Genomic DNA, 25,232 nt, shown 5'->3' with positions numbered 1-25,232 from the left:
TCCCAATGCTGTTAACGCTTTTCTCTAATAGCATTCTGCCAAATATAAAGGCATAAAGTAGTTATATAATATAACATACAAAATATGTAAAAATAAACATATATATATATATATATATATATATATATATATATATATATATATATATATATATATATATATATATATATATATATATATATATATATATATATATATATATATATAGGGTAGGTAAGGGGAATAGAATATAACAGTTTGTACAGTATAAAATGCATTGCGTCGAAATGTCCCCGTAAACCACATATGCCAACGCGTGTGTGTGTGTGTGTGTGTGTGTGTACATACAAAAAAAACTTGTAGTCGCAACTGTGCTCTTATTCTTTTTCTCATCATGTCAGAAGCTTAGATGAGACCACATCTAAGGTGAAAGGTCAACAGCAGAGGGTAAAAAGTCAGAGGTTCAAAGTAATGTGAGATTTCTGACCAAATGCATTTGGGTTAGTGTACAAGCGATTAGTTACAAAACCCTGATAAAACTGCCTCAATTTGACTGAATGTAAAGCCATTACAGGCTTGATATTAAACATCTGCTCTCATCTTTATTCACAGATTGGTACAGGAGTGGTTTGGTGTACTGTATGAATAAGACATTTACATAAAATAAAAAAACAATGATCCCATCTTAGGTTTTTGGTGGCTTTTCAACAGATGATACAAATATATATTAGACATTTAGAATGAAAATGAGTCGTAATGTGCACAGTCTAAATTTGAGCTACAGGCAAAACCGCTTTTGTTTTTATTTTCCATAAAAGTAGGTTAAGCCCTCGTCTAGCGATTCCAATGTTCTTAATAGTCATTAAACATCTACAATGATCTTTATTTGTATGTTTTTTGAGAGGTGGACCATCCTAAATGCTTAACCTAATATAAAGATGCGTGCCCATTCGCATGCGTATCTGACATTTTGGTGTTGGTTTTAAAACATGGAGAAATTAGAAAATAAAGCGCAGGGCTTGCTTGATTTTTAAATAGTTATTAAGAGTGATAAGACATGAAAACTATCTTCCTCAAGCTGACTGACAGATGCGAACTGTACTTGATTTGTCTCAGGAGTGACTTTGCTGACTATCAATTTTAAACAGGTGTAGTTATGTCATTTTTTTCATACATACTCAAATCATACATTGTTTTGAAGTATCATATTGAATAAAACATTTCAGAAAATTAGCTCATTCCGACTCAATTTGTTTAAAAGCTTCCTTTTAAGTTTACCATCTGTCATACTTCAGGGAGAGCCTCATACTTAAATAAATACTATGGTACCATGTACAAAATCTTTGGCAATGACAAACCGAGAAGCAGGAGAATACATTTGTATTGTATAAGGGCCAGTATTATCCCCTTCTGATATCCAAATTTTAATGACCTATTTTTCCACATGCTTGCAGAGAATGATTTACCAAAACTAAGTTACTAAGTAGGTTGTTCTTAGGTTGATAGAAGCACTGGGGACCCAATATAGCACTTAAACATGGAAAAAGTCAGATTATCATGATATGTCTTCTTTAAATGACTTCTGAGTACTTTAAAGCTGTTGTCCCGATTTCCCAATATGAGGCATCATCTGTCACATTTTATTTCCAATGGTAACAGAGAAAATGTAGTTGTTCTGTGAAGACGCTCGTAAATTCCTTTTCTAAGAAATCTTGTTTACGTGATGTGTAACAATGCACGTAACAGCCTTTGGACCATTGCTGGTCATTTGTTATTTTTTCCATGTAGACATTTTCCTACGTAACAGATTTCCATCTGCTATCCCTCTATGCAGTTTCATAATCTAATAATTGAAAAATGTCCAACAACGTAAACAAAATACACTTGTTTTCTTGAGCTTGATTTGTTTTGTTTGACCGATTTTCACACTGATATACTCTCCAGCGGAATAGGTTTAGCATCTGGATCTCTATCTATTCCAGACACCTGTCGGAGGGTTTTGCCAGAGTTTTTAGACACTCGCCATTGAAATGACTGTGGGAATTATTTCTGCTTGGTTAACCACAGACAGTTTTGAATACGATCATGACTCATATTGTCTTTGACTGTACAGGCAAACACTGCCGTCCATAAATGGATGTTTCTGTCACTTTATCATCATTTGCACAAATAGTTAGAAGTCTTTTATCCTGCCATGTGGCCATGTAGATGTAAACACACAGTACCTAAGTCATTACAATGTCATCACATTGTCTGGTAAATACAGAGAAGGGTTACAGTATGTCTAACAACAGAGACACACATCAAACATATTCAAGTTTATTTGTGAGGACATATACAGTTAAATGGCCACCCAGTGGTGTTTTATATCATTTAAACACACAATTTGGATTTGCTTATTGATTATTATAATACTATTATTATAAACTGCTTGTAAAATTTAGGATACACTCATGTTTGTCTTGTTTAGACATTACATGTTTGTTTAGAGACCGTGTTTGCATAATGAGAAAGTCAGTGACTCACCTTTAAAGATGTACTGTATCTAGTTGAATGTCTAGTCGAAGGATATGTCTAGTCAAAGCGAAACAAGCATATTCTTTTTCTCCAGATGGTTTACCTGATGAAACATGATTAATTTTAACATATAAAACAATAATACCTTATAATATAATGAACACAGGGTTCATTCATTGCATCATTATTTATAATGTGTTCTCGAATGTAGTTATTATTAGCTTAGCTGCCTGAGACATTGATGTAATTTGCTGTAATTGTAGATGAATGCAGACTGTTTCTGGTCAATCTGAAGTCAGTGCTCTGGAATTAAACACTGTCTTCTCTCCAACTCATATTAAAAGGATACTAAATGTCTCTGTATGAAAGAGCCCTATTGAATGCTCAGCTAGTACATACAAGATGACTTTGAAATATGCACTATAAATGTGTCTGACACTTAAAAACCCTTCAGTACATAACAACGTATATAGTCTGTAAAGTCACTTTCATACTAGAGCTTTGTGTGTGGACATGAGTTTGTTAGATGAAGTGAAAGATTTTTATTGTACCAAACTCACCATGAGTCCAATAGAGTCTGGATGCAAAGGTGCTTTAGGATACGGTTCATATGAACTCTGGTATGGTTCACAAATAGTGTAAAAACTATTCTGCTCTATAATTTGATAACTATTGATGGCATATAAATTTCAGCGTTGTGTTCCTGGGTGCATTTAATAATGGTAAAAAAGTATTTCTGATAGGTGATTATCTAGGAATCAGGGGCACCGTTAGGGCATTTTTATGGGAACTTTAGCTTCCTACCCAACAATAGCGCACATGCAAAGAGCTAAATGAGTTCATGTTCACGTCTGTTAGGTTTACAGACAAATACTCATTAACATGTCTCAAAATAGATGTCTTAGTGAGTATCATAGTAAACAATTGATTATCTTAAACATTTTATTGCATTCGGTCTTATAGTTCCACTTGTTGAAGTCTCTGTCATTAAAGTTAACTAAATAAGAAAACAAAAAGAGAAAATCTGTCTAACTATAACCGTGGGTTCACACCAGCCGCGCTTGAGGCGTCAAATTCATGTCTACCGCGTCTAGTTTGCCACTTGAACATTTTTGAAGTTCACTCGCATCATTTGCATGTGAAAGCCGCGCGTGAAATTCTAGTCATTGAGACTTATGGCATCTGTGCCACGGTAAACACCTCATTCACACCGCGAGACCTCCAGATGTGCGTCAACGCGTCTTCACATTGACTTAACATTGAAATCACTCGCGCTTGACACCTCTACCGTGGCTGGTGTGAACGCAGCATAACTTTGTAACAAAGATAAATCCAAATTTATCTTAAATAGGCTCAATTACTTTTTTTGCCAAAAGTGTTACGCAGGGGCGTTGCTAGACATAAAGCTCTACTGGGGCACGTGCCCCCCATTTTTTTTACTTTGTCTTGAAAGCCTGCGGTGTGCAAGATACAATTTCCTTTGCTTAACCCACTATTCCAACATTGCAACAAGTACTAGGAAAGACAAACATTTATTTAAAAATATTTAAGTATCATCTTCATATATACATATATACAACATTATGTTTAAGGGCACAAAATGTTTGGAAATGACAGGAGAGAAAATATTTTATGCATATTTGCATTTTACATAACAATGATTAATAACTTCTTTTTTTATTTTTAAGAATATTTTTATTTTATGACTGCTACTAAAAAAAAATCTATCTTAGTTAACTGTTTACGTTTTCCTGCGATTTTTCCTCTAATGTTTGAGCCCTGACAGGGAAAGATGTGTCTTTACTCCCTTAAACTCATCATCTCTCATTTTTGCTTCCCTTTTCCTGCTTTGCACAAAACATTTCTGATGTCCATCACATGCGTCAATGATCGGGTGAAAATAAGATTTTCATAATTATTTAGAAACTTAATTTACTTTAGGGAGTTTGGACCCCGTAAAGTAGCCTTGGTCACCCCCGGTCACCTATATATAATTCTCTTGTTGGGGGGCTGAGCCCCCCTAAAATTAAAATCCTAGAATCGCCCCTGCTAGGTATAAAGTGTGGGTTGTTTCTGGGGATAAATCCAAGATGACAAATAGTGGAACAACTGTCTAATGTTTCAACCTTTAGCTAATGTTATAAACAGTATGTTTATATACACTCGTACGTTATGTTGATGTTGTGATTATTTCATTGTTGAGAGCCAAATGTACATTGTAAAATTTAATTTGGAACAACTGAAACAAGTGTCAAAACAAACTAAGTAGAGGGTGCATATTTGTGGTTGCACTTCATGTACAATCATTGTGTTGCTTTATATAAGCCTCTGATATTTATCTTCATTGTTATTTTATTTGAGTGCTGTCTGAGACAGTTTTAGCATACAAATAACTATTGAGATCTGTGTTTATTGCCCTGTCTGGCTTGAGTTTTTGTTTGGTTTTGTTGCCAGTGGCCATACAAACTGTCCTTTGACCTTTCTGTAAATGAGAACGGACTGTTGAACAAGTTTTTTTAATAATCAGAATAAATATATTAACAACAAAAAATTAGGTGCAAATGTGCAACCATATTAATGTAACAAAATAAGATTGTGAAATGCAAGACCAATGGATTACATTTGTTTATACCACGGGTCTGTTGAATGCTGTATTCTGATTGGTTGAGAAATGTTCCACGGGTATGCATTATTTTTCGATAACCACACACCCAACTTAAAAGTACGCACAAGAGCAATGTTTGTGGTAACTGTGGTATAAGCGGATAATTGACTCCGGTCCTTATTGACTCCGGAATTATTTGAAAATAATCATCAATTATTCCTTACTTGGTTAGTTCCAGCGTTTCATTCTGATTGGTCAACTTTCCCCAACACTGGCGGTCATAGCTCTGTTTTGTGGTAAATAAAACACAGCTATGAGCGCCAGTGTTGGGGAAAGTTACTTTTAAAAGTAATGCATTACAATTTTAAGTTACTCCCCCAAAAAAGTAACTAATTGCATTACTTAGTTACTTTTTATGGAAAGTAATGCTTACGTTACTTTTTAGTTACTTTTGCGTTACTTTTTGCGTTACGAGGCTTGATCTCTTTCAGGCCTTGCAAGTGTTTTTTATGCCTGCATTCAGAAATTGCATATTTCATCACAAAATGTCGAACTCTGGCATGCCATCTCAGACTCAAACTGTTCCCACACAGGCGTGTATGCATAGAGTATAATGCGACTACATTTAGTTTAATTCAATACATATTTTTTTAACGAATTAATTAAACTAAAAAAGTAACTTGCATTACTTTTTTTAAAGTAACTCAAATATTATGTGTACATTGAAAAAGTAATGCATTACTTTACTCTTTACTTCAGAAAAGTAATATTATTACGTAATGCACGTTACTTGTAATGCGTTACCCTCAACACTGATGACCGCTGCACCCAACAATTCTGTTTATCACTGTGTATCACTCATTTTTGTCCAGTGGAAGGAAATACTTTAGTGATTTTACTTTATGTGAAATTTGTGTTGATAAATATGTTTTGCTTTAAAGGGACACTCCACTTTTTTGAAAATATACTTATTTTCATTTGATTTTTACCATTTTGGAATCCATTCAGAGGATCTCCGGGATTGTGCTAAGCTATGCTAAAAGTGGTAGCGCCAGACCTGGAGATCAGCTGAATGGATTCCAAAAAGGTAAAAATCAAATGTTTAACTCTAGGGGAGCTGGAAAATGAGCATATTTTCAAAAAAAAAGTGGATTGTCCCTTTAATAATTGTATATGGTGCGGTAACCATTTTATAAAAGCAATATTGTACAAGAGGCTTTGCTGTGTGGTGGAATTAGTCACGGCTGAAAGGTGTTGTTAGGCACGATGCGAAGCAGACATAACTATGACCTTTCCTTCCACAAAAATCTCAAAGCATCCTGGGACACATGCTTATATCTATAAAATCTATAAAAGCACTAACATGTTAATATTTCTTGACAATATTTGATAGAAATGACTATAATGATAATCTTGACTGGTGTGTGTAAGCTTTCTGTTTTATTATTTAAAGTTAGTCATTAACCTCCAACCTCCTGTGGTCTGATTCTCAAAGCCTGGTGACTTTATAAACACAAACACATTCTTGACAAGAGATCAGCATCAATATGCATTTACCTCCCTGGTTGGGACGGAACAAACAAATGGTGATCAGGTGATCATTGTTTCAGGCTTTGTTGGAAAATATTGTCAGGTTATGGTGGAAAAGTTCACTTGTTGGGAAAGCGTGGGGTGGAACAGGATAGAAAACAATACTCTTCTCATCATCTGCTGTAATCATCAACTATTTAGCAATACATTAAAACGATTTTTGTGCTGCTGTTTTGTCCTTTAAATTTCCCACCTTGTGTAAGACAATACCTCAGCTTTTCCCTGCTGCAAATAATGTTTTAGTCACCGGAAAAGACCTTGCAAACCAATTACCACGCAAAAACATTTCACTGGACAACCGACTTTAGTTTTTCAATGCTAATAATGAGTGTGCAAGGTGGCCAAAACCCAGTATATTACATAGCCTGATAATTCAATTTATTTATGGCAAACCTACATAAATTGCCAACATGAATCTTTAAATGACCCTGCCTACATGTTCTTAAATTATGTGTTTGTTTTCTTGTTTATTCAGTTGCACAATTTTTATCTATCATATTTAATATTTAAGTTTATTTTAATAGTCCTGTGATCTGCAGCAGGACTTTTTTAGAGGAAGGACATTCTTCTTATAGACAGACATAAATCACTCTAAGATCTCAGTAAAAGATTTCATTGTGATTTAGCAACGATTTTTAAAGTGGCCTTTGTCTGGTGCTTGTCCAGCATCTCATATCAGACGAACAAGAATGTCTGTGAAACATGCTCGCGCACAGCAGACTGTTTTATTTTGTCTTTTAAGGAGTGACGGGAGACGCTGACACGCTGTTTCATGTACACACAGTGTCTCACTGGTCAATAGGATCAATGCGTAGGTGTAAATGGAGACGCTGACGTCATAGAATGAGACCCTCCAAAAAAATAAGCTTCCCCCACAAAGAGATTCACTCAAGAAATCCTGACGCATGAATAATGTAATGTGTTCAGTAGCTCAGTGATATTCATTTACAAAGCTTTAAACTGAATGCTGTTATGAGTTAATGCTCAACTTGTCATGGTGAAATGTCTAAGTTAAAACTGTGTGTGGTCAAACTAAGTAATACTGTACATAATGAAAATGAGAATTGAATTAATAATTAATTTATTTATTACTTTCAAACATTTACATTTGAATATGTTATTATATCCTGAAAGCATTTAAAAAGAAATTATTGGGGTTAAAGAATTTTCCGTTCACACAAACTATATTTAAATGTAAATATGTAAATGTCACTGCACTAAAATTTTTTAAAATATGTTCCCCTAGCTGCCATTGTGGTAGTACCCTTTAAACAGGTCCTGATATTAGCTTCAGATATGTATACATTTCATACCAATATTAAGTGAGCTGTGGACTGAGCCTGCACAGTGGACGTTTAAAATCAAATGTTTTGTGTCATTTCAAAGTTGACATTTATTTCAACAATAACACAACGTCTTACCATCTTTCCTTCCCTCCTTTATCTGTTCTCTCCCAGGGAGTTAAGAAGTACGACGGGCCATGTGGAGGCAGAGATTGCAGCGGAGGATGTCAGTGTTTTCCTGAGAAGGGTGCGAGGGTAAGTCTGTTTCAATATTTCGTTCAAGCCACTTTCAATATCCATCACTATATGCTGTATTGGATTTAGAATGGCAAAGCATGGGGCAAAAACAGACATTTTAAATGTGTTTATAACACTTTGCAAATGCATATTAAATAAATTAGACTAAGCATTAACATCTAATGATATAATGGAAGAATAGGCTGTAAAGGAAGCCTGACCGAAAAAACTGTCCAATTAGATATAAGCTTTTTTTCTGGGCCCAGACACATGATACATCAGTCCTGCCCTAAATACCACACTAAGCCCTTGTAGTTTCTTGACATTGGCCCACACTTTGATGACCGAATGTTTAATAGGCTTTGGTGTTGTAGTCTGTCGTACAGACCATAACAGTGCATGTAGACACAAAGGGGGTGCTTATGAGCACAATTTAAAATCAAAATGACAAATGGGATGCCATACTGTCTCATGGTTCACAGACACATGCAAGCAACAGCAATTGCATGTCCGCAAGACATTTCACATCAATGTGCCAAATGGGTCAAGCCACCATTATGGCTTGGACACCAATGATGTTCACAGCTGTTAGTAGAGCTGGCAGCTGTGGCCCTGTTTACACCTGGTGTAAAGATGCACTTTGGTCGATCGGATCACAAGTGGATGGTGCTAAATACAGGGGTATACAGGGGTGTCAAACATTTTGAGCTTGTTGCTTACTGTATGTGGTTGAATGTGTTTGAAAAGCCACAAAAGACCGCCTACTCTCAGCATATTGATCTAGTGTGTAATGTAACGATAACAATGCTTTACATTGGACCAGTCTTGAGCACGGATTTAATACTGTCATTGCTCCAGTTCTTTCATTTCTGATTCATTATGCGTGTGAAGTGAAAGTTGCACAAGCCTATTTCATTAATTGCTCTGAAATATTACTAGATCACCAGCACCATGATCATGAGTTCTGCTTATTTACGACCCTGAACTAATTTTCGCTGCTCTTATGGTGCATTCACACCAGCCGTGGTAGAGGCGTCAAGCGCGAGTGATTTCAATTTTAAGTCAACGTGAAGACTCGTTGATGCACGTCTGGAGGTCTCGTGGCGCGAATGAGGCGTTTAGCACGCCACTGTAGATGTGAGTCAGCCTCATTTGCGCGTCTAGTTCGCACGAATGGCGCGTATTGAGCGTCTGGGGCGGTACGCACGAATGGTGCTTTTTGTGCATTTTGCGTTTGACGTCACGTGATGTTTATCGACCTGCGACATTCCCACTTTTTTTACTATTTTCCCCCTATAGTAAGGTTACCAAATACAAGCCGGTAACTCTCTCAATGAATCCACGATCAACATCAACCATCGTGCAAACAGACAACCGCATAGCACTTGCCCCTCCCACAAGAAGTGGATTTCACCTCTTATGTGTGTCAAATACTTGCTTTTTCCGTGCGTCTACTTCGCTCTAGACACGAAAATGCATTCAAAATGTTCAAGCGGCAAACTAGACACGGTAGACACGATTTTGACTCCTCAAACGCAGCTGGTGAACCCACAGTTAGTAGTTTGCGTTTGTCATTATGGAAATCAGCTGCTGCACCTGTGTTATTTCATTTGCGCTTTTTCAGTAAAAAACCTGCAGATATTATCACTCCCATCGGCGCTTTTTTGGAATTGCGCTTTACAATAATTTTCCCCGTTTAGTAAATCTGCACCCCCCAAAACAAATAATGTGGCCCTATGGCTATGGGGAGTCTCTGTAAATCACATGTACAAGTATGCATGTGTGTGGGGGGTGTACTATTTGACGATGGAAACACTTGGTGTCTAACTTTACCTTTTATTTAATCAGTTAACAGATTTCATAAAAGTGGTTTATAGTGCTTAACAGTATGTAACTGTACAAAACATAAGTTGTTTATCTTATCGCATATCGCTGACCTCTCTCATCTGTGGTAAAGGGAAAGGTCTTTAGGGAGGGCGGAGGAGGGAGGAAATACATTCCTCAGCAAAATAAGAAAAAAATCAGGATATGAAGTAGTGCATGAGTATAGCTTGAGATGTCCGTTCAGCTGTCTTTTTCCTGCACTATACAGTAGCAGGAAATAGGCTTTTATTGTTCCATGAAGCCATATTATAAGTGCCAAAGTGGCTGTGGGTATATTTTTCATTCCAACAAACATAAAAACGCAGAAGGGAAGGAATAGCAGATAGACACTCCCTTTGGTATGTCTGACCTACTTGACACCGACAGAAATGTCATACAGTATATCAGTTTATCTGACATTCTTTTGAAGTATTTTTACCTTTACCCATGTGACTCATAGTGCTAATGCACAACAATATTTATGTGCTATCCGTTAACTGGATAAAACTTCACATCAATACCTTTACTGTTGCTCAGAGGTTTAAAACCGCTAGCCCTGATTTTTACACTTTGTGCATTAAAAACATCACTATCGTTTATTATAGTGGGATCTTTCACAATATTTTATTATCTTAATTCAGTGAAACACACACTTATCCATTATTTTAGTTTGATATATGTTAATGATGTTTATAGAGAAAAAGATCCTCACAGATGTTTGGAAACAGTTCCCATCTCCCACTGCGTCCCTGTGATCCTCGGATGTCCAGCCTTGACATCTGAGGCCAGCGGGAAATAAACTCAAAAACAAAACAGTATGTTTAATTTTCTCAGGACTGATTGTGTTCAACAGTGAAGGTGTAAGGCAGAGGAACTGTCGATATTTCAAAATATTTTTCTAGGACGTAGTAAAATTATCTTATTATCTTGTCTGTAAAATTTATGAAAGTCAAATGTGATACATCGATTACCCTGACAAATATAAATGATCTGTTTTCCCGTGGCATATTCTTTCAAACAGCCAACAGCTGTTTATCTGAATCTTAAATTGGTGGATGATGAATTTCTCAGGCAAGTCACTATACTGTTAAATAACACTTAATAGTTATAATTGAAAATAGGCTAATTGAAAATCCACCAACAAACAACACCATTTCAAATATCGCAGTTAGCTGTTGGATGTAGAAATGTGGAAAACATAACTTTTTCTTGCATAAAAAAAAGTTGGCTCAACTTAAAAATTTTACTTGTTTGCCTTAAAATGTTGAGTTAATTTAACTTTTTGAGTTAAAGGGGACATATCATGAAAATCTGACTTTTCCATGTTTAAGTGCTATAATTGGGTTCCCAGTTCTTTTATCAACCTAGAAAATGTGAAAAAGATCAACCCAGTAACTTAGTTTTGGTAAACCATTCTCTGCAAGCATGTGAAAAAAATAGCTCATTGAAATTTTGCTCCCCTTGTGATGTCAGAAGAGGATAATACCGCCCCTTAATCTGTACTATCCAACCAGGACACTTGCACATAGTGCAGAGCCATTTAGTGAAATTTGCATTTAAAAGGACTACCCCCAAAATGACACATTTTTGCTCACACCTACAATGTGGCCATTTTAACATGTTATAATAAATTATCTATGTGATATTTTGAGCTAAAACCTCATATTAATACTCTGGAGACAATTTTTTGGACATCTTAAAAAGTCCTATATTTAAAGGGACAGTGTGTAGTTTTTTAAGTATTTTATTAGTCAAATCAATGTCTTTATTCAAAAATATGACTTTTCATTGTAAGCTTAGAATTTCCTCTCTTATTTTACATTGAACGGGTAAGTCCTAGAAGGCTTCCATGTCGTTTCGCCATATTGAAAAACTAAAATAGCAGAGAGGGAAAAAAAGCACTAGCCTACCGTATCACGTTTTTGTTCAGAACACGCAAACCAGCTGAAACGGACAAGGAGATCAGTAAGTACATAACGGCTACCGTAGTTGCAACACGCATTTGGAAAGTGAGGTGCTAGAGAGCACTATTCATTTTAGTGCAAATACAATTTCACCATTTCAATTATTGTCCAATTAACTAATATTTTTAAGTTTAATTAGTTCCAGGTGATAAGCTTTAATGCAACCAGGTAACTTACTTACTTACTGTAGGTTGAAGCAGCAAACCTTTTTTATTGCAGTCCCAACAAACACCAACATGTATCTGATAAAAACACAAAAATTATTTTGGTTTGCTGGAATTTGATCTGGCTGGCATTTATGAATTAGCCTTAAAGCTTTTGACACATCTGCTGTATCTTTCAAAGGCAAAGCAAGACAAAACACTTCTATAGCTGAAGGATTTTAATTTGAGGGTCATTTAGTGAAGATAACATGTTAGATAATATATAGCAATAGTGCCTGTCAGCCAAAATATAACATATCAACAAATATTACCGTCATTTTTTACAGAAGTTGTGAATTTTTTATACATGGGAACAAGGAAATTAACAAATAAACTAACATTTTTAAAATAATACTATGTATTTTGAAAGGAGGCTTTATTACTAAAAAATCCACATGGCCTTGTTTAAAAAAACATGATGTACATGGCAGGACAGTGTTTCCCACAGGACTTTGAGAGACTGTGGCGGTAATGACGGCAATTAGCATATGTGACGTCATTGCGTCGTGTTTTACTCTTTGATCTGTCACATTATATTGCATTTTAACACAACTGAATGCTATTTTTACATATTATCTGTTCTGTTGTCTATAAAATAGTGCCTAAACACGACCCAGTAACTCCTTGTTTAATCCAATCATCTCTTTCTTTAACTGCTGCTAAAACGTGACATCATCTGACAAAATCACCACACATTTACATTGAGGCCGTGATGATGTTGCTCTTCTCATCAGTGTTGTTGCGTTATGAGCGCTTTTTTATTTTTAAATACGAGTGGTAGTTTTATTGTAATGTTATATCTCGTAAAGCGCAGACAATTTGGTGCAAATTCAGAAATATGAGAGAATACACGGTTGCTGTTATACAAAGTTATGACTACAGAACACGTGCACAGGCATACCGCATCATAGGTAGGGAGAGAGCTCGGACGCAGACTCACACCAGAACGGGTATGTGTGGGAAACACTACTGCTAACCTTTCGTTAAGTCATAATAAACACAATCAGCCGTCTTCTCTGTCAGTAACATCCGTGACTGTTACACGGAGTAGTACAAGGAGGAACGCAGAGTTAAAATACATTTTTAATGTGAGAGAGGCGCGCTGAGAGAGTGAATGGGGCGCGCGCTGTTGAGGCGCTGCACGCAACATGAGAGAGAGGGGGGAGAGGGAGGCGCGCTGAACGCTGCCTGCAATGAATTAAGCCGTTTTAAATAGTAAAATAAAAATGTAAATGGGAATCATGAAAAATCTATTTGTGGCGGCCAGCGTTGATTCTGTGGCGGGCCGCCACAGATAAATCAATGTATGGGAAACACTGCAGGAAGTTTGACACAATGTGTACCATCAAATATTTGTGGCTCTTCTTTTTATTTCTTTTGGTGGGAAAGAGACACAATTCCCTTTAGCCTGTTCCTTAACTGACTTAGTCTCCATATTCAATATAAATAAGTTGTGCATCCTGAGACTCTTTTAATAGACTGCTTTGTGCCTTGTGTGAGAGAGGATGCTGTACATGCATTGAATTCCCCTGTCTCAAAGGAAAGATCTCCGGATCTGATGTGATTAAGAACGTTGTTGTCATCTTTACTACAACTAGCCTAAAAGTAAAGCTTTAAGCCAGTCAAATACATAAATAACCAAACAGATATTAACAGAAACAGGTTATGGCTAATGCAAGCCAAATTCGTTTTTTGATGTTGTATTCTAATGGGTAGATGGCATCTGAACTTGCATTCAGATTTATAGGATTTTATAGGTCACTGGTTGTTTTTTTTTGATTGAAGAGCCTTGTTGTTTTATTGTTATATATTTGTGCAGTTTTTATGGACTTTAAATTCAACTTTAAACTGAAGGAATAAAAAAAAATTGATTTACTATACCCACCTTAAAGTCTGCTTGCTATTTTATAAAGCAGAAATGGAAAAAATTATCTGCCAATCCAATAAGCATTACATTGTTGTGTTGGAAACACAGACCTTAACAAGTAGACATTTCTTGCTGTGACGTCAAGTAACTTTTATTGAGTGGCTCTTCTTGGATCTTTGGTGTTTTTTATTAGTTTCATTTGCAGATCCATGTGAAGTTTTGAAAGTTTCTGCTGTTAGCCAAATGCATGCTGTTCATATTTCCCAAATCATCTTAATCTTCATTTTGTCATAACTGAAAAAAACACTTTATGTTTTTATATTTCAAGATCACACATTGAAACAAAAGGAGCTTTGTGAGCGGACTGAAGCATAAAATGCGAGTGGACATAGATTTCTTTTCTTTTGGGGGGATTGTGGTGGGTGGGTGGTATATGGGCATTTCAAACATGTGCAGAGTAGATTTGACCTCACATGCAGGAGACTGTAATCATGTCCCTGTAGATGCAGTGTGGAACGAAACAGAGCATTCGACAGCAGTATCAAGTTACTTTTTGTTGAATGAAACCTTTGTTATTGGGTTATATGGGATAAATACATGCACATAATAAATGCAGTGGTCATGATAAACAGGCCTAGGGCTCTATTCCTAAAAAAAATGTATAGCTTTATAGCAGTGTAACTTGCTTTATATAAAAATGCTGCCAAATGCAAGTGTCATGCTGCATTCAGACCAGCTGTGGAAGGTGCCATCAAGCGAGAGTGATTTCAATGTTAAGTCAATGTAAAGACGTGTTGATGCAAATTGAGCGTTGCTGCAGCAACTGCGCAAGTTGAAAATTTTGAACTTTGGTGGAAAAATGCACCGCGTTAACCAATCGGGAGCTTGCTCTAGTGGTGAGGTGATTACAGGAAGCGAGCGGAGTCGCAGAAGCCAATGGAAGGCTTGATTCCATAGAATTCTAAATTTCCGCTTGAATGTCCTGATGACTAGAATTTCACGCGTGGCTTTCACGCATGAATGAAGCGAGTACACTTAAAATGTTCAAGCGGCAAACTAGACGCGGTAAATGTGAATTTGTTGCCTCAAACGCGGCTGGTGTGAATCCACGGTAATGGTGCATTCACACAAGCCGCGGTAGAGTTTACTTGCTTCATTCGCGTGTGAAAACCGCGCGTGAAATTCTAGTTAGAGACATTCACGCGGAAATTCACGTCATGGGATGGGCTTCTGCGACTCCGCTGAGACTCCACTCGCTTCCTGTAATCACGTCATTACTACAGCAAGGTCCTGATTGGTTAATGCGGCGGGAAAACCGCTGAAGTTAAGATTTTTCAACTAGCGCGTTTGCTGCGGCAATGCTCAATTTGCACCTTCTGCTCGTTCAGCGCCATTTGCGTCGTGCCTACCGCGCGTACCGCACCGCAGGATGCCTGATTGCGGCGTTGCATTGACTTAACATGTAAATCACTCGCACTTGCCGCCTCTACCGTGTCTGGAGTGAACCCTGCATTAGTAGAGTTATGTGGACTGAAATAAAGAATTGATAACTTTCTATTTTTTTTTAAATTTCTAACGCAAGATTTTTCTTCTTTCTGACTCTGTTTGTTACAGCTTGTATAACTGATTAGACATTACTGATAGTTGAAAATCCAGAGATTGGCATAGAAAAGTAACTGTATGTTTACCAAGAAGTCAAAATGAAGTTTTGTAGGCGTACTACAAATGTCACGATGAACTAAGCGGATCTGTTTGCATTCATTTGAGCAAAGCAATATACACAAGAATGTCATAAGGAAAAACTATCCTTGAGTTGTGAACTGTATTTGCAGATTTCTTTTCTCTATGCCATAAGGGAGTAGTAAAAACCTTATGACATTTAAGGTAACTCCTTTTACAGCCATTTTAGATAACTATGGTCTGTTTAGGCTATCATAGATAATGGTTTATCTCTCATTTTCTAAAACTCCTGCCCTTTTGTGTATTAAGCCCTGGGTATAGTCTGTTTTTTACACGTACGAGAGTGTACAAGCACATTCGAGTGCACAGCCTTGCAAAGCACGGTTCATTTGACTCATACACATGCACAATTTTTGACAAATTGTGACAAAACGTTAACAAATTGCAATACCTCTTGTGGCATACATACTCCTGTACACATATGCACATGCACAGAAATCTGCTGTTGCGCATACAGTGCGTGCACTCTCTTCTGATGATGAAAATTGCGTCACGCACATGCATACGTGTAAAAAATAGACTATACTTCTGCCTTTAGGGTACTTTTGCATGACAATGATAAAAAAGTTTTCCCTTTTTTGCATACAGAACAACGTTAATAAACGATTCCCATCCACACAGATTTGTGTAAACTTTGTACAGCATGCCAGGCCAGTTGGAGTTAAAGATGTGATGTGATACACATGCTCAGGATGTCACAATTTTTTTACATTTTTTGTTGCGTACATGGAGACGATAACAGTGTATTTCAAAAGTTTCCCCTTTAGGCCCCCAAAATGCAGTGGTCTTGTAAATGAAAACACAGAATGAATAAAGTTTTCCATTATTAGTTGAAAACAATGTTGTGTAAGTGGCTCTTTAGTCTCAGTAGGAATTAAGCCAGCAGGTTCCACTCAGTAGGCAGTCTAAACAATGATCTAAGTTTAATCATTTCAAAGGAAATAGACAGATGCACATAGTTGAGTTTTGACGTATGTTTGAAACATTCGTCTGCCTTTCTCAGACAGATAAATTTGCTGTAAAAAGTCTTACTTTGGCCACTTGTTCTGAATAATTTACAGTCAGTTATATATTTTTTAATATCTCATCTGTCTGCATGATGTATAAAACGTGAGGATCCATGCAAAAAATAGCATCCAGAATCTGATCTGTGAATTTTTTGCAGTCTTAAATGCTACCTAGTTAGCAATAAACAGTATTTACTGTCTTTATCAGAAATTACTGTAACAAAATAAAGATAGAAATTGTTCAGGCTTGTTGTGTCACCTATTACCTACTTGCTACTTTATAAATGCGTATGTCGCTACCGTTCTACAGTATAGTTTCTAGTGTGCCTGTTTAAAATTCTTTATTCTTGCATTGCAAACCATTAAACAAATGAATTATTTTTGAATTCAGGATGCAGACGTCTGACCCCATTATCTGTTAGATAGCTGCTGCCGAGTGAGATGTAAATAAAGGAACATATCTTTCAATCCATATGACGAGATCTGTACAAAGTGTAAAAATATTGTCTCGTCTCGTTCTTGTGAACCCAATCTCATGTCTCGTCTCATGGATTAATGCTATGTCCACACGAAGCCGGTGCATTCCCTATCCGATCATTTTTTTTCCTTGCTCTAAAAAAATAATCCGTAAACACGAAACCACTGAAACCGACTGAAAGCGGTGTAGTATATATGCCGGACCAGTATGGGGCGCTGTACTTCTGCCACAGATATACACTATACACGGAGAAGAAGACTTTGAGCATGTGCATAACCAACGTATGGTGTTGTCCATTGTCGCTTGTTGGTCACCACAATTGCATAGAAGCAATAGATTTTGCTGTAATAAAGCTAGTAGGCTTTAGTAGTTTCTGTACCACGAACACAATCACGTAATCCGCCGTTATTGTTGTTGCTGTTACGTGTGACACTTCCGACACGTGATGTGATGACGTTTTCGCTTCACAAAATATACGGATTGGCTGTACAGACGAAACCGCAAGGGTGTCAGTTTCAGATTTTTCCACTTTAGGACCCGGTTTCAAAAAATAGCGGATTCAGTCTCCCAAAACGCCGGATCCGTGTGGATGAAACGCCAATACGATAACAAATTTATATGTATGCAGTGATACGCGTCTCCGTGTGGACAGCCCCTAAGTGTCTCGTCACACCCCTACTAACTTACTGTAGCTCTAAACTGGCAGCTGCCGATGTCACAGAAATGTTCAACTTAATAAATTGTTGGGTTTCATCTTTGTGAAAGTCAGCGACTCATATTGCTTAGTTGGTAATGCATTGTGTTAGCAGGGTGGAAATGACGAATAAGGGATCGTGTAAAAAGTGTACGCATTACATAGAAACAAACGCACATTTTGATTGTCATCAATCAAAGACAGGATGATGAATAATGTTCTGTGCTCAACCACACCTTCGTTCAGTTTTACTTTTTGGGCGTTCACGGTAATCTACAGGTTTTTTTGAACAGAAAGACGCAGTTCTCAGACCAGTCTCTTTTGACATCATAGTTAATACAATCAGATCATGTCATGTTAAGTTTCTCGCTCAGGACCTTCCACCCAGACTAATGGTTCCCATACATTTCCACAACAGACCCAAACCTCTCACACATGTTCAGGCTCACACACCACTCTCATATGCACTTACATATCTCATACTGTACATACATGTCACATTAATAGTACTGCATAATTATAAACACACCACATGATGAAAACCACATGCATTTCGAGGAATTGTTCAAACAGACAGGCCAAAAAAGGAAATTGTTGTAAGACATCCCTAGAGTCATTTGTTGAATGCCACATTGAAGCATCAGTAATTTTATAACGTCCAGCTGGCGCAAAAACGGTCAGGCCTATTCATCTTTCACTATCTCTTATACTTGTTTATTTAAGGACCTGTCAAGCCAATTCAAGTCCAAATGACTAGGAAATGCAACACAAATATTGTCAAACACCATAACTATTCACATCAGCACCGAATTCTTTAAGGTTTCGATACCTGAATTAAGTGTTCTGGCCTTAAAATGATGGATCATTGAAGTATGTAGCGATTTGAAGAAAAGTTGCATTAAGTATGACTTAACCACACTACCCATTTGTTCTCCTTCAAATTCCCCTTGTTCCCTTTGGGAAATGGTTTTATTTGCATGCGGGTTGATATGACAGTCTAATCCGTTACGGTTTAGTAGATTGGCCAGATGCATCCTTCCACTCAATTGGACACTGTGTGATTTCTTTTATTGAACCAAACCAGGCTTTTACTTCACCCACATTTGGATGTTTGCCCTGCTTTGCCAGTTGGTCTGCTGATGATGTTTTAGCACAGCTGGGATTGGAGTGGATGGCAGGTCTGTTTGTGAGAGAGAAGGATGATCTGCAACTGTTGAGAACATAATGTCCAACAATTCACACGTCATTGGCAGCGGTGCTTACATCTTAAAGTTAATGGTTTAGTTTTAATTCACAAAAGTTTAGAAAGAATAGGAAGTAAATTAAAAAAAATATTAAATTGAAAATGTCTATATATAAAGAGTTTGGTTGCAAATCACGATAAACGCAATAAAAAAATGAGTTGCCGCCAAAATACGTATTGTATCTGGTCAGTATTAACTCTTTCACCGCCAGCGTTTTTAAAAAAAGTTGCCAGCCAGCGGCAGCGTTTTCATGATTTTCACAAAAGTTTAATGTCTTCCAGAAAATGTTCTTCTTCAAATATATAAACATACAATATATCAAATGAAAGAACAGACCCGCTGCTTTCAAAAAATCTACCTTCAGTAGTTCTTTTGTAATCACCTTTTGAATACACCACATTTTGAGCAAAAAACAGAGATAATTCCATGTTTGTGACGGACTTTTCATAGAGATCCCATTCAGAGCGATCTTTAAAACAGACACGGACATGCAGCAGCTTGCCATAGGGCAATACTTCCGGTTTTAAAAAGTTGCGGAAGGGCGCCACCTAGTGGATAATAGCGGTATTGCAGAAAGATGGAAATACTCGTCATTGGCGGGGAAGCGTGTTCTCTTGATTGACGAGATATCTCGTCAATGGCGGGGAAAGAGTTAATAAGTAAATTTTTAATTTTACGCTAAATCCGATATCCGGCGTGTTATTCTGTCATCTTTTATTCCTTTATTTCCAAACCGCAACAAACCCCAGTTCTCCTTCTCTGCAGAATGCAATAAATCTGCTTAACCAATCAAAGTGCACCATTCCACGCATTGTAAACAATAATGGTGGTGCGTTGATTACACACAGAATCCTAGTTTTCCTCATCTACTTTGAACTTTGTGATCAACACACAAACAAAAACAAAATAATAATTGTGATTGCATTGATAAACCTGTGATGGTTTCGAATAATTTACGTGAGAGGCACTCGGGCGAAGGAAAAATGCCAGCTGTTGCTTGTTCTCACATGGCAGCATCAAGCTTCTGTCATGCTAACACATTGACCTCAGGGGATCTTATGAAAAACTTTTCATTATTTTTCTCGAAGTCAACGAAAATCGAGCAGGACCAAAACATTTTGCAGCTGATCGCTGTCAAAAAAGTGCAGTGACGACGTCCCAAGGAAAACAGCAGCAATGACAATTTTTTTATATAAAGTAAGTGTTTTGATTAATGCCATTAATGTTTATTTTTTTAATCAGAGTATACCACTAGTCAACTAAATGAATATAACATGGCAAAGATGAATGCACATTAATATATTGATAGGTATAGATTAGAATAGATTTATAGCATTTTGAAAGAAAAAAATCTTTGAAAATCAAATTACGGATTTGAATTTTTAATGTTATTATAACCTTAAGATGCTATGTGAAAGTTTGTAACAGAAAATAGTGTTTTTCATCTTATCACTTTCTTGTTATAGAAAACACAATTTTACCCAACTTTGTCAAAATGGATTTATTGCATTTTGGAACCAAACTCTCCATATATATAGATAACGCTAAAGCCAGGTCTTTACATTCCTGGTAAAACCTGTGATGTTGTTAAATGCGTTTGAAACCATCTAGAATCACTCAACATGTCAATTGTTAAACATATGTGAAGAAACAAATTCAGCCACACTAAATACTGTATGTGTGGTATCTGTTATACTTTTCTATAAAGAAAGAACATTCCCCAAAAGAGACATAAACATTTTATTATTCTCTCAAATGAAAATTGATAGTATTTTGTATAAACATTAGATCTGGCTCCTGTGAATGTGTGATAGGATGTGAGAGATAATGTGTCTATGTTATAGATTATATGGGTGGTTGAATTCTTCATATATCGCAGTTTGCTTATATCACAGCTGTATCCTGTCTGCACTCACTGTATATCACAAGCCTCAGAGGGCTCATTCCTCAATTATGAGGCAACAGTGCAGGTGCCTGGCTTCTAACACCTCTTCAAATGTTGGGGGGCCCAACCAGGTCCCCAACACATGGACACACATGCACACGTAAATCGCACGTAAAGCCTTGTGCACAAACCAGCACATGCTAATGCAAAAAATCGGCTTCACAGAGAAAAAAAAATGAACAAAAACGTTTTATTCCCAGCTGCTATGTTAACATTGTGGCAATGCTCCACATATTTGTTTTCTTCCTCTCATCAATTTTTCACCCACGATCACTGCGTTTTTTTGCTGCTTTGTTTATCGCAATGTCTTTGGGTAAATGGACACTTGATTTTAAAGGCAATCCCAATAACTGTATTGCACTGATTGTGGAATAAGTGAAAGAAAAGTATTTGAGGTAAAAAGCTCCTCTGTTGTTTTGGCTAAATGTCGGTGTGATCATTTAAAACATTAATTGGTTGACAGAGAGGAAAAATGCATTCTTTATATTCACCTGACATTTTCATTTGCATTCATTTATTTATTTTTTGACACAAATTCTGTTCTGTCAAAAACATAATTTAAAAAAAAAAAATGTATTTAAGGGGGGGTTACCTCCACTCATTTGGATGTGGCGTGAGACACGTGTGGGAGCACGTGGGCCAGATACCAAAAGATGATGTGTGCGGACGAGTAATGGCCAAATCTAAACACATTAAAGTATAATAAACACAGGACCTCGATATAGCGGATCTCTGCAAAGAAAAAACTACTCTGAGCTCAAACTGGTTATCAGGACAGTGTCAACAAATGAGTTATGGCTGGATAGTGTCACAGAAACTTTCTTTCTTTTTGTCTTTCTTTCTTTCTTTCTTTCTTTCTTTCTTTCTTTCTTTCTTTCTTTCTTTCTATCTTTCATTCTTTCATTCTTTCTGTCTTTCCTTGTTTCTGTCTGTCTTTCTTTCTTTTTTCTTTCTTTCTTTCTTTCTTTTTTCTGTTTGTCTTTCATTCTTTCTTTCTTTCTTTTTTTGTCTGTGTGTGTGTGTGTGTGTGTGTGTCTTTCTTTCTATCTTTCATTTTTCTTTCTTTCTTTCTGTCTGTCTGTCTTTATTTATTTATTTATTTATTTATTTATTTTTTCTTTTTGTCTGTTTTCTTTCTTTTTTGTCTGTCTGTCTGTCTGTCTTTCTTTCTTTTTTATCTGTCTGTGTGTCTGGTTTCTATCTTTCTTTTTTCTTTCTTTCTGTCTGTCTGTCTGTCTGTCTGTCTATCTTTCTTTTTTCTTTTTTGTCTGTCTGTGTGTCTGTCTTTCTTTCTATCTTTCTTTTTTCTTTCTGTCTGTCTGTCTGTCTGTCTGTCTGTCTTTCTTTCTTTTTTATCTGTCTGTGTGTCTGGTTTCTTTCTTTCTTTTTTCTTTTTGTCTGTCTGTCTTTCATTCTTTCTTTCTTTCTTTTTTGTCTGTCTGTGTGTCTGTCTTTCTTTCTATCTTTCTTTTTTATTTCTGTCTGTCTGTTTATCTTTCTTTCTTTCTTTCTTTTTTGTCTGTCTTTCTTTCTTTCTGTCTTTCTTTTTGTCTGTCTGTATGTCTGTCTTTATTTTTGTGTTTCTTTCTTTCTATCTTTCTATCTTTCTTTCTTTCTTTCTGTCTTTCCTTCTTTCCTTTTGTCTTTTTTATTTTGTCTTTCTTCCTTTCTTTATATCAATCAATCTTTCTTTTTTCTTTCTTTTTGTCTTTCCTTCTTTCTGTCTTTCTATCTTTCTGTCTGTCCTTCTTTCTGTCTGTTCTTCTTTCTGTCTTTCCTTCTTTCTGTCTGTATTTCTTTCTGTCTGTCTGTCTTTCTTTTTTTCTTTCTTTCTGTCTTTATTTTTGTCTTTCTTTCTGTCTTTATTTCTGTCTTTATTTCTGTCTTTATTTCTGTCTTTCCTTTCAGTCTGTCTTTATTTATTTATTTATTTCAGCCTTTTTATTTCTGTCTGTCTTTATTTATTTATTTCTGTCTTTCTGTTTTCCTTTCTTTCTTTCTTTCTTTCTTTCCTTCTGTCCTTTTGTCTTTCTTTATTTTGTCTTTCTTCCTTTCTTTCAATCTTTCTTTATTTTTCCTTCTTTTTGTCTTTCTTTCTTTCTTTATGCCTTTCTTTCTTGATTTCTGTCTTTCCTTCTTTATTTCTGTCTGTCTTTCATTCTTTATTTTTGTCTTTCTTTATTTCTGTCTTTCCTTCTTTCTGTCTTTCCTTCTTTCTGTCTGTCCTTTCTTTCTGTCTTTCATTCTTTCTTTCTTTAACCCCATTGCCATCAAGTCTTTTCCTAAGAAAAACAATCAACAGATGTTGACATAGGCATTGATGTTGATGATATTGGTTCTTTTATAAGGTTTGTTCTCTTCTGTACCCCTGCTTGGCTCTGTCACCCCAGGATGTTGATTTAAGGACAAGTTCCAAGAGAAGCAGGGTGTTTCACTTAACATTAGGCCACATCATGAAGCCAGAGCTTTCCCTATCTGATCTTTCATTATCCTTTGTTGTAAAAAACTCAGTATTAGCGGTGTCAACTCACAAAATGACACACAAACCACTAAAACTGAGTCAAATCAATGTAGTATACATGCCAGACCTGTATGTGGTGCTGTAATTCTGCCACAGAGATGCACTAAAAACAGAGAAGAAAACTTGGAGCATGCGCATAAACCGTGTTGGCCATGTAGTCCGCCATTGTTGTTGTTGAGTGACGTAGTGGTGTCTGACTAGTGTCGAGACGTAGGGTGATGACATCATAGCATCACAAAATGCATGGATTGGCTGTACACACGAAACCACAAGGGTGTCATGTTCAGATTTACTCTGAGACCAAGTTTTAAAAAATAGCAGTTTCAGGCTCCAACTTGACGAAATGCCAATACGATACAAAATTTGTACGTTCACAGGCCCGTGGACAGGCTTTTACTATTGTGTTTTACTTCAACCTTCTGCTAATGAGTGAAGTAACATTTTAAAAATAGAGAAATATGTATAAATATATAAGAACAGAGTTAATGTGCCGAACTACACCTGTGGTTACTCTGAATTGACTTCACTACAGCCTCTAAAAACAACTGTAAGACCAGATTTTTACAAAGTAGTGACAAAAATGTCTGAGAAAAAGTCTCATGATAGTGTTTTCAAAAGGATTTCTTAGCTGTCAGAAAACCTTTTGAGCCTCTGCAAATGTGAAATATAGTTTCAAACAAGGATGACACTTAAAATGATCAGACATGCACTCTATCTTTCCACCATCCTGTTCAGATTCCTGCCTTCCTTATGGGAGATATCTGTTACTAAACCAACAGTATGCACCATGGCAACAGCTTCAGCCCTTCAGCCTAGTGTGCAACCAAGTAAATACTGTGGGAAAAAAATTGATAGGACCTATGAGGGATGGGTATATGTGCTGCATCTGTGTGGGAGCAGCCTCACGTGTATTTCCACTATCGCATTTCCCAAGGACCGGATATATTTCATTGTGAAGATTAGTCATAGACTAAATGAAGTAAGCTACAACCTCCTACTTGGACAAGGTCTGTTAGATACAGACTGCTTATAAACAATGCATGCGGGTAACAACATGCTGCTTATAGTCAGGCCTACAAAACTCATTGGCCAATGAGGAGCGGTACATCTGCGCCATCGGTGTTTTATTAAGTCCACGTGAATGTAATAGCTCAACAAGTTTCAGCTGTATTTTTGTCTAGTCTAAAAAGGACATGAACCTCTGAAGGTTCAGTTTAACCTTACCTTTGACCTTTCACCCCTGACCTAATGCTCTGGAGAGGCTTTATTAGAATCAGAGGGATTTTCTCGCATCCTCCGAGTACACTGACCTGCACATTCATGGCTTAAAAATGTTTATTTGTTTGTATAGGGTCGAAGTTACTTTTGGTCACATTCCCATAGTTTTCTGTTGACGGGCCTTCCTAAATGCTCCCAATGGAGAAAGTGCTAAAACTAGATTTGAATTTATAGTCCACTTGCATGCCAGACACTAATAACGCAGGCAACATTTCCG

At 36.7% G+C, this 25,232-nt stretch overlaps 1 protein-coding gene across 1 annotated transcript in view; it reads left to right on the top strand.

Annotated features, from left to right (window-relative positions):
• col4a2 (collagen, type IV, alpha 2) overlaps nt 1-25,232 on the top strand; it is a 106,036-nt gene that overhangs the window by 20,514 nt on the left and 60,290 nt on the right. The window contains exon 4 of the mRNA XM_073854984.1: nt 8,149-8,229. Within this exon, the coding sequence (XP_073711085.1) occupies nt 8,149-8,229 (81 nt within the window). The remainder of the gene's footprint in view (nt 1-8,148; nt 8,230-25,232) is intronic.

This window comes from Misgurnus anguillicaudatus, chromosome 17, assembly GCF_027580225.2.
Source record: "Misgurnus anguillicaudatus chromosome 17, ASM2758022v2, whole genome shotgun sequence".
In the NCBI taxonomy this organism is placed as follows: domain Eukaryota; kingdom Metazoa; phylum Chordata; class Actinopteri; order Cypriniformes; family Cobitidae; genus Misgurnus; species Misgurnus anguillicaudatus.
The sequence above is the reverse complement of the archived record's forward strand: the minus strand, read 5'-3'. Positions and strand labels throughout refer to the sequence as shown.